The sequence below is a fragment of the Mytilus galloprovincialis genome, chromosome 5, assembly GCF_965363235.1.
Source record: "Mytilus galloprovincialis chromosome 5, xbMytGall1.hap1.1, whole genome shotgun sequence".
NCBI classification, from domain to species: Eukaryota; Metazoa; Mollusca; class Bivalvia; order Mytilida; family Mytilidae; genus Mytilus; species Mytilus galloprovincialis.
Genome location: NC_134842.1, coordinates 94,449,261 through 94,457,688, shown reverse-complemented (window position 1 = coordinate 94,457,688; position 8,428 = coordinate 94,449,261). Strand labels below are relative to the sequence as shown.

The 8,428-nt window shown below is 30.4% G+C and overlaps 1 protein-coding gene across 2 annotated transcripts in view; it reads right to left on the bottom strand.

Annotated features, from left to right (window-relative positions):
- Positions 1-2,811: 2,811 nt before the first annotated feature.
- Positions 2,812-8,428, bottom strand: part of LOC143076764 (merlin-like) — a 28,366-nt gene continuing 22,749 nt past the window's right edge. For both annotated transcript variants that reach the window (XM_076252628.1, XM_076252629.1), the window contains 3 exons: positions 6,255-6,379; positions 4,652-4,811; positions 2,812-3,647 (listed from right to left, as the gene is read on the bottom strand). In XM_076252628.1, the coding sequence (XP_076108743.1) occupies positions 3,597-3,647; positions 4,652-4,811; positions 6,255-6,379 (336 nt within the window). In that variant the 3' untranslated portion in view covers positions 2,812-3,596. The remainder of the gene's footprint in view (positions 3,648-4,651; positions 4,812-6,254; positions 6,380-8,428) is intronic.

Below are 8,428 nucleotides of genomic sequence, written 5' to 3'. Positions count from 1 at the left end.
GTCTCCAAACTTTGTTTGGGAGACTTAATAAATAAATAAAATGTAGTTTGGTAAATGAGAATAATCTGGTTAGGTTGCCATCCGTTAAAATGAATAAGAAAAGGTAAAAATCTACTTCGAAATATTCCCCACAAAAAAAATAACTTTTACTCTTAGTAATGTTGTATACAACAAGTGGATATACAACCATAAATGACCCATGACTAAAATATAAAACAACCGTTCCTACCCTCGCACATCAATATTTAGAAAGGCCCTTACCAGATAAATATGTATTTATATTGGTAGAAAGACATTATATACATTTGTAAACTTCAGCGTCATGGGTAAAAAATCAATTTGCAATTGCTTAGACTGGTATCTAGATGAAATATATACATGCATAAGAACCAGAACCAGTCTACATTATTCAACAATGAAACAACCAATAATAGCACAAATAATATAAATAGCTAGAAAAAGTATTGCACATTATAAAAGCATACTCAATAATAAAAATATCAGATCTTGTTATAAACAAACAGAGCATGAAACTTAACAACAGTGTTCACTGCCAAAAATAGCACTTAAAAAATGTGTATCTTGTACACATACCAATCTCAGAGGTCAAAATACCATATTTTGTCTTTATATATGTTAAAAAGGTTCCAACATTCCAAAAGCAACTTTGAAGCATGGATAGAAACTTTTTTACAGTGTACTGCTTTATCCAAAGTAAAGGGGCACAGTTCCCCTCTTCCCATTGTGTAGAACTCTCCACCTTTAGGTCAACCATAAGAATTCTGTTTTTTTTTTTTTTTTTTTTTTTTGACAGTTAGAGAAAAAACAGAAAACATTATATAAAAAAATGAACTGATTTTTGTCATATAATTTTTTGGGTAGCTGTTTTTTTTAGGTGGTTTGATAGGCAACATCAAACAACCTAACTGTCATTTTTGGCCTCATCTTCCTGCCATATATATGGGTTTTTGTTGCCTGGCTGAAAATAAATACCTTTCAATGTGATTTTTTTTTTTAAAAAGATCTTTACAGCCCAAAATACTATAAACCCAGTAAAAATACAATATCAATTCAAAGAGAGGCTATCGTTTATACCAAAGTGACATCAAACTCACTAGTCCATAACAGACTGACAATGGCCATATGTACCCACTGAAACCATGGCAAACTTTTTCATTTCTTATATATATAAAAGTGATAAAGTGTCCCCCTTTCTTGACAAGAAACCACACATACGTGCCCTTTATCTTAGAACTGTGTCCCTCTTCTAAATCTTAGCTCAAACACAAAATGACTTATTAATTCCTTTGGTCAAATCTTGATATTAAAATTACAATTTCTATAATTGATGTGATTAAAAAGTCATAATTAAAATAATTTTATCTTTAATCAGTCACTTTAAAAACAAGAGGCTCTCAAGAGCCTGAATCGCTCACCTTAATTCTTTTGGTTAAATCTCTCATCAATGATTATTTTGGCTTTTCAATTTATTTAAATGTTTTTTGGATCGTCCTATTTTCTTCAAAAGCCAAAAAAAATAATCATTTTCACCTATGTTCTATTTTAGCCATAGGAGCTATGTTTCTTGACATACAAGGAAATAAAATATAAAATTTATACTAGATACTCTGAAACTCATTTAGCCTAAGTTTGGCTGAAATTGATACAGCAGTTTCAAAGGAGAAGATTTTTTAAAGTAAGTCAACATGATGAACAAATTGTGAAAAAAGTCTTTAAAGGGCAATAACTCCTTAAGGGGTCAATTGACAATTTTGGTCAAATTGACTTAATTGAAGATCTTACTTTGCTGAACATTATTGCTGTTTACAGTTTATTTCTATCTATAATTATATTCAAGATAATAAACAAAAACAGCAAAATTTCCTTAAAATTATCAATTCAGGGGCAGCAACCCAACAACAGGTTGTCTGATTCCCAACAACAGGTTGTCTGATTCATCTGAAAATTTCAGGGCAGATAGAAATTGACCTGATAAACAATATTACCCAACGTCAGATTTGCTCTAAATGCTTTGGTTTTTGAGTTATAAGCCAAAAACTGCATTTGACCCCTATGTTCTATTTTTAGCAATGGCGACCATGTTTGTTGATAGATCATAACTTCGGATACAATTTACAAACTAGATATCCTAAGGAACATTCAGTTAAAGTTTGGAAGTATTTGGCCCAGTAGTTTCAGAGGAGAAGATTTTTGTAAAAGATTACTAAGATTTACGAAAAATGGTTAAAAATTGACTATAAAGGGCAATAACTCCTAAAGGGGTCAACTGACCATTTCCGTCATGTTGACTTATTTGTAAATCTTACTTTGCTGAACATTATTCCTGTTTACAGTTTATCTCTATCTATAATAATATTCAAGATAATAACCAAAAACAGCAAAATTTCCTTAAAATTACCAATTCAGGGGCAGCAACCCAACAACGGGTTGTCTGATTCATCTGAAAATTTCAGGGCAGATAGATCTTGACCTGATAAACAATATTACCCCATGTCAGATTTGCTCTAAATGCTTTGGTTTTTGAGTTATAAGCCAAAAACTGCATTTGACCCCTATGTTCTATTTTTAGCAATGGCGACCATGTTTGTTGATAGATCAAAACTTCGGATACAATTTATAAATTAGATACCCTAAGGAACATTCAGTTAAAGTTTGAAAGTATTTGGCCCAGTAGTTTCAGAGGAGAAGATTCTTGAAATAGTTTACGACGACAGACGACGGACGACAGACGACGGACGCCAAGTGATGGCATAAGCTCACTTGTCCCTTCGGGACAGGTGAGCTAAAAAAACTTCATATTTTGGCAGTGTTAGCACAAATATTGACACTTTACACGTTTGGTTTCATATATAAACACACATAACATTATAAAATGTAAAATATAAATATTTCAGTATAAAAATGAAAAACTCATTTCATGTGTGTCCCATAGTTCAGGGTCTGGATGGGGTTTACAGAACAGAGAAAATGAACCTAAACTACAGAAAAAATGGCAAAAATACAATACAGAATAGAGAATATTTTTTGGGCTAAAATAAAAAGAATAGAAAAAAAAAATTACTTAAAAAATTAAATCCTACAGAATTCAAGGAAACCATCTAGACTTTCATATTTCATATTTTCTTCAAAAATTCTGTGTATTTTCAACCAAAATTGTGTGAAAATTTTAACAGTACTGTTACCATTCTCCATGCATATTTTTACATTTTAATAGCACATTGTCATACAACAGTCTCAAAATATGGTTTATACACAATTTTTGTTTCCAACCAAGGTTGTGAATTGTGTTGTTTTCCTCGTCATAAATGTCAGCACAACAAGTTCATGCTGTAGTTAATAAATTATTGCCTTTTTAAACTTTATATATACCATTTAAATGCCATTACATGATTAAAGTTTATTTAGGACACACATTTAATATTTTAAAATTATAAAATATATTCTGGTGGATTATTATCATAATGTTATTCTCAAAGTACTATATCCAACAATTCTACTCAATAATAGCAATGAATCACATTCAATACAAAGAAATACTTTCTGGCACCAAATACTGATTAGTTATATAACAGTTATCATAACTGTTCAAAGAAAGCTACTCTAGACGAGGTTGTATTGGCTTTGGCCTGAAATAGACAAACATATAATTAAGATTTGAAGATAAATAAACTTTGTGATGTACTTTCAAGAATAAATGTTAAATGCAGAATAAAAACAATATTCATATATTGTAGGAAAATATCAAATGATTTTGAGCTCACTATCAAACAAGGGAAAGTTTCTATGAGCCTCACTTTTCTCTCTGTTTCTAAAGGTACGTTAAGGTAGTACAAATAAATTTTATATTATCCAACAACGTACAGATATTGTTTATATATGCTTTTTGTAAATAGGAAGCAGATTATTAAAGTGAGAGAGAAAATGCCACACGGTCAACAGATGAAGCTTGTTCTCATATATCAAGACGCCATGACTTGTAGTTGCTGAGTAAAAAAGGCAATAATTTCTTATTAGCGTAGTTGTCATTGTTTTCCTGTTGTCATACTTTTTTCCTTAATTGTTTTGTTATAAATAAGACTGTTGGTATTCTCATTTGAAGTGCTCACATTTTGACATATGGGCCTTTAATATTGCTGATTATGCAGTTTGGGTTTTGAGTTGCTAATTAAGACACTACTACGTCACTTATACACACTTATTCTGGAGATTTCTTACTAAATACATGTACATCTAACATGTGTCAGTCTTCCTCTCTGAGCATATAGTTTACTATCAATCATGTTCATCACCAGATAGATATCTAATTTAGTTTTCCCTCTCTGAATATGAATTACACAAGTGCAGATGTTATCCATGGTTGCCATTTGCTGTATTTGTTTTTTCTTTTATTGTTTTTATCAATAATCTGGCTGTTGGTTTTTATTTTGATTTGTTTGACATTTTGCCATGTTGGTTTTTTTTTTTTTTTTTTTTTAACTAGTATGAATGTGGCTCATGCATAGTTCAATGCATAACAGTGAGTTTGTAGTTATTTACATCGTAATCTTTTTGTCTTCGGTAAATAGTTTTCTCATTGGCAATAATACCACATCTCCTTATATTTACATCTCCAAATTGTAAATTTATTTACCTGTCTGAGTGTGGAATATTTACTATCTCCTCTCTGTATACCATCCTCGTGTAATCTGTCATAATCTGTTTCATTTTCCTCTACTTTAAGCACTTCTATTTCAGTTTTCAGTTCTCGTAGCTGGTCTTGGAGATGTTTAGACTTCTCCATGTATTCCACCCTGAATTTACAAAAATAGTTATAATCATCATATTTAAATTTAACGATCATGTTGATGGCACTTGTAGCACTACTGGCTATTTATCAGCGGTAAAAAAATTGGTTGAGGACGCCTGAATGCCCAGAGAGAACCACTGAACTTCAGCAGAAAAACAGACAATCTGAGTCTATTAAAATTAGAGTCGAGTTCATCTACCATGTACAGGGTTCTAACTAATAACCTCAGTGTTGACAGGCTAGTGATACAGTAATCTTACTTCTATGGCTATCAAAGTTGTCTAAGTTGTCTATTATTCTAATATGACGTGCTTCTTTCGCTTTGTAAACAACACCGTGATAAAATTCTCCATACATCTATACTTAGCGCAGACTCAGAGATATACATAATAATGACTGTTACAAAATACTTCCCACGTAAATCCACATGTATTGGAACCTATTTGTAAACCATTTGCCGATTTTATTTTTTTTTAAATTGCAGTTAAAAAAGACAAAATAACTTATTCTAATTCGGATGCATAATAAAAAGAATTAATGCACAAGAGCTTGGAGAAATCAACAGAATAAAAATAAAATAAAATTTCGCGAAAGTCTTTTAATGTTTTTGACGCATTTAAATCATTTCAAAACATGACGTCATACAAATGAAAACGCTACAGTTGAACGTTTTCTGAAAAGTGAACCATCGAAATTCGTATAATATTGTATTAAAATTGATTTGTAAGGTAGGTTTTGTTTTATTTTCTATTCTATTGCATTTTTCGCATATTTACTGATTTCAGCAAGTCGACATGGCGGCTCCTTAGTTACAAAATGTCAACTTTGGATTTGACGGTAGCTTACGAGAAAAACATGTAAATTAAAAATGGCAAATGTTGGGTTTGTGAATTTAAATAATTAAACAGATTTTTTTTTCTAGCGGTTATTCACTAAACAATCCATGCAAGCTACAGATTTTATGAATATTTGAGCTTTATCGAACCGGGAGTAAAAAAAGAACAGCCACACACACAGCATACCTACCATCGCTTCAGTTTTTTAATGACCGTATTTGTTCTATTAGAATCGAAATAATTCATGGAAGCCATAGATTGTTGGAAATTTACACATGGCCTGGGCCGTGATATTAGTTCATTTTATCCCTCGCTAACGCTCAGGATAAAATTCGAATATCACGGCCCAGGCCATGTGTAAATTTCCAACAATCTATGGCTTCCATGAATTATTTCTTAAAAACATTCTAGTGATAAATATTTGTGAATACTTAAGTAAGTAAAATTCATCACAAAACATTTTTCTTGTGGAAGAAGCATATATACATGACATGATACAGTTAGCTTCAATTAAAACATACACAAATCAGTTTCTATGTAGTAACCATCCTTATTGCTGTTAAAAAAATATATACATTATTTTTTTTTTTAAAAGTACAATTTTTTTTTACCTTTCCTTCTCAATTTCAAGTGAGAGTTGATCCATATCACCAACTCCAAACAAATCTCCTCCGAGCTCAGCGTCAGTAAGATCTGTTGTTATATCTGATGTCAATTCTGGCAGTTGATATGAGGGCTGAAATATATCAATCAAATAGTATTAAGCATGGGATAAGGTCTATTGCTAATTTTTTTTATGACATTTTATACTGTGTGTGATGTATCTTTTATTTTTAACTATATAACATACATGTAGTAGGGGTGAACACAGGGGTTCCTTGATTAATATTACTCCCCTATTCTCTTACTTCCCCCCCCCCCCCAAGAAGAAATGGACATGTAATTCTGTCTAGCATGTTCCTATTTTTATCTGCCCCTCTTCCCCAGCTCCCACCCTCTGTCTTCCACTTCCTTCCCCATACGGATTCCTATGTTCACTTATCCCTGTACAACCCATCCATCTCTACATGTAATGAAAACCTAATATTAAATAAATCACTCTTATCTAAGAAAAACATGGTTTTAGATTGAATAGCAATTTTTTTTATAAAAAGGTGTAGTGTTAAATTTGTTAAATAAGTTTTTTTTTCTCTTCTGTCGTTATCTCTGAGTGTTATACTCAGACTCACTTCATGTATGTATTTTTTCTGTGAAACAAAAATACTGTATGATAATATCTGTTCTTGTTTTTAAAAGAAATCTACTAAGTTTTTGTCATGCAGTTTTGAAAAGAATAAACAAACTAGAAAAAAAAATCCAAAATAAAACCAACAATACAATTTTTTTTTTTAAACAAATCAAAATCCAGAATTGATGCAGTGCAGACAAGCATTTAAAGAAACAAATATTTACAAATATATTGGACATATTTTGTAAATTACTTCCGACATAAATGATTCTAATTACTGATATGATATCTAAATTCAAAAACCTTTGTGAGCATTTATTATTGCAATTATCAAACATTCGCGATAAAATGCAAAATAAATTATTAAAATTTTACGAAATGCAGCATACAAACATACAATTTTAAAACACTTTCAAAATAATTTTTTTTAGTTTTAATCTTACAAATTTAACAGTCACAATTTTTGCAATAATAAAGACATTGCAAAATTTTTGGAATTAAAAATCATATACCAGTACATAAAAAAAATTAACAAATTGAATATATTTCTTCAAGAATCAATAAAATTGACTCATATACAGATAAAGAGAACCTGATATTGACAAAATCGCTATTTTATAACTTTATACATTCAACCACAAAATAGTACAAAAACCATTTGGCACATATAATAGCAAATAAAGCAAGAACAGAAAAATAGATTCATTGAGTATAAAACACTGCAGATTGAATCTTTTTGTACAACTGGCACATTATTGAAATTTTATCTAATTAAATTCTGGTCAAATCTTATTTTTAATCATAATTGTGGACTCATTATTTTTGAGATATATCAATTTTCATGGATTCTGTGTGTACAGGTAAACCACAAATATAAATACTGATGTTGGCGAAATCACACAAAATTATTATAGTTGTTTAGGTGGTAAACGATCCCTTTTCATGTATTAATTTTATTCTATATTAAACAACTAATGAAAGATTTCAAATACAGTCACTTCAGAAATTATTGCATGCATGTATTATTGCAATTTTTGCAAAATGGACAAAAATGAGATTAAATATTGCGATTTGTGGTTAAGGAGGCTCGCGGGTACAACAAATTCAGCGAAAAATTAAACATTTGTTTTTTCATTACAAATTTTATTTATTACACTATTAGTTATTACTTTATGATGTGGTACAAAAATCAACCAAAAAAATCAATTCGGTTTGGTCCCAGATGACTTTTAAAATGTTTACATCATTGAAAAAGCTCCAAATTATCTCCCTTTGGTGGAAACATGCCATTTTTTGGCATTAAAATTGAAATATCTTTTTAACTCATCGGTGACCTTTTTTTTTTTTATTGTTTTCGAATTAGCTGTTCATAAACTAAATAATTTTAAAATTTAAGCGATTTCTGTAATTTAAAAGTTCTTTTTTCATTTCAATATTACCTCTATTTCTCCTATTAGTTCAACAGAAAAAAAGGACATTAACAAAAATGTATGCTTCTTTCGGAGGCAGATTGTGAGCTTAAATGAACGGTGACCCCATATTTTTATTTCATTTTTC